At 54.1% G+C, this 1,868-nt stretch overlaps 1 protein-coding gene across 1 annotated transcript in view; it reads right to left on the bottom strand.

The window, feature by feature from the left end:
- The window catches only part of LOC119586785, a 69,105-nt gene that overhangs the window by 2,954 nt on the left and 64,283 nt on the right, over positions 1 to 1,868 (bottom strand). Inside the window, exon 2 of the mRNA XM_037935504.1 lies at positions 1 to 1,335. This exon is cut by the window's left edge and continues 1,621 nt beyond it. Coding sequence (XP_037791432.1) covers positions 1 to 1,193 — 1,193 coding nt within the window. The 5' untranslated portion in view covers positions 1,194 to 1,335. The remainder of the gene's footprint in view (positions 1,336 to 1,868) is intronic.

The raw sequence follows: 1,868 nt of genomic DNA, 5'->3' as shown, positions 1-1,868 counted from the left end.
ACCAAACATTCTTTAATAAAAACGGCCTTTACTTCTTTGTACTCTTCCACGCCAATGCCATTTTCGAGGTCCTCTTCTTCCCCCGCACTTTTTTCCCCTTCCTCCGTTTTATCACCATGTCTCTCCTCGTCTCCGCTTTCGCTGACTTTATCCTCCTCCGCTATCTCTCCCTCATCCACTGAGACGCGCCGCTCCTCCCGAAGACGCTTCAGGTCGGACAAGACAAAGGGCTTTATGACGTCACGGGCATCCCCGCCAGCCAGCGCCTTGGTCCTGGAAAGGTCAGGCGCGTCGGGGCCTTGCGAGACCACGTGACCTAGATGATCGCGCCGCGCGTTGCTCTTATTGTTTTCGGTCTCGCGGCCAAGCGCGGGGGCATCCGGCGCTCGACCCTCGGGAGGCGTCCCGGAGGCGGCCTTCTCCCACGGGGGCGAGAGCAGGCCTGGTTCCGCCGAGTCATCGCCGCTCTTACGCGAAGGGTGGCCTTCGTCACTGGGCAGCGTCGTGTTGATCAGCTCCGCGGCAAAACCGAGGATCCCGCTGATCTTGAGGTACTCCCGCGTGACGAGGTTATTTCTGGGCCGACCCATATACCCTCTGTTATCTGTGACGTCATCTCCGGCACCGCTGGGTTCGCTAGCAACCTCGGCGAGTTCCCGTGAAGGTGCCCTTGGCTCGGAACCTCCGCTAGGGTCGTCGACTGACTCCTCCCCAACCAGACTGACCTCTTCTCTGTTTTCGAAGGTTACGTCATCTATGCTTGGGTCAGCCGCGCCTTCGTCTGTGTCATAAACCTGCTCTTTATTTTCACTTTCGTTCAGCACCCCCTTAGCATTGTATATTAGCGGCATCGAAACATCAAGATTCTCCCCATACATCACCTCCTTTGCCTCGCCGACGTAGGTGCAGCCGCGAAACCCGCGAGAGAGACTTGTGAAAGATGCATTAGTCTGGCCTCGCTCCGGGACGGCGTCGTACATCCCGTTTTCTGTAATGACAAGAGGGGGATACTCCTCCGCGGAGTCGTCCTCCCCCAACTCGTCGCAAGAGCCATCCTCGTCGACGCTTATCACCTTCGCCAGGTAGGCCTTGCACCTGCCGTGGTCGCCGTCTGTACACCAGGGGACCAGGTCTTCCTCTCCGTCACCCTCGCTGCGCAGGACTCGTACATAAGGGTCATAATTACTCTCCATTTTCTCATCTCAAAAATATTCCTCACTGTTAGTGTTCGGCTCTCACACGCGCACTGGTATCCAGTATCTCCATCATGGACTCTTATCTATTTATCGCCGTATTGAAAAGTCCTTGTGCACTTAATATTATTACTTAAAATAGCTGTAAAGGAAAATAATGAGTTAAGAACAACACAAAGTGAAAATTCCTCATACGGGGTAACGCCGCGTAACCTCTCACTGATAACACGGTCATCCCCGTCCCATCCCCGGACCACAGACAACGCGATTCTGCCTCAATTTCGACGCGCTTGTTTACACTGCCGCTCGCCCTCGACGTAACTCCCACCAGCAGTGCTATCGGAACGACACGGGGCATGACACTGTTGCCGTAAGTCGCATGCCTGGGGTGATAGCGCTCGTTATCAAGTGGCACAATCAGTTATCTTTCTTATCAGTGGCATAATCCTGTTCTGCAGCCGTTTGCATCACTCGAGCGTATCACAGGTTTTTCACACTTATCTTAGTAAGCCACACGCTCGATTGCAGCAACAATTGGCAATGAGACGAATGCTGCACTGCAGAATAATCCACCAAGGATCACTTGTTGCAAAACAACAAAGGCAGCGTAGCAAGTCACCGCGTTCTCGTGAAAAAACTTACTTGACAGAACACGTCGCAACGTCCGCTCGAGGC

The sequence above is a fragment of the Penaeus monodon genome, chromosome 22, assembly GCF_015228065.2.
Source record: "Penaeus monodon isolate SGIC_2016 chromosome 22, NSTDA_Pmon_1, whole genome shotgun sequence".
Lineage (NCBI taxonomy): Eukaryota > Metazoa > Arthropoda > Malacostraca > Decapoda > Penaeidae > Penaeus > Penaeus monodon.
The sequence above is the reverse complement of the archived record's forward strand: the minus strand, read 5'-3'. Positions and strand labels throughout refer to the sequence as shown.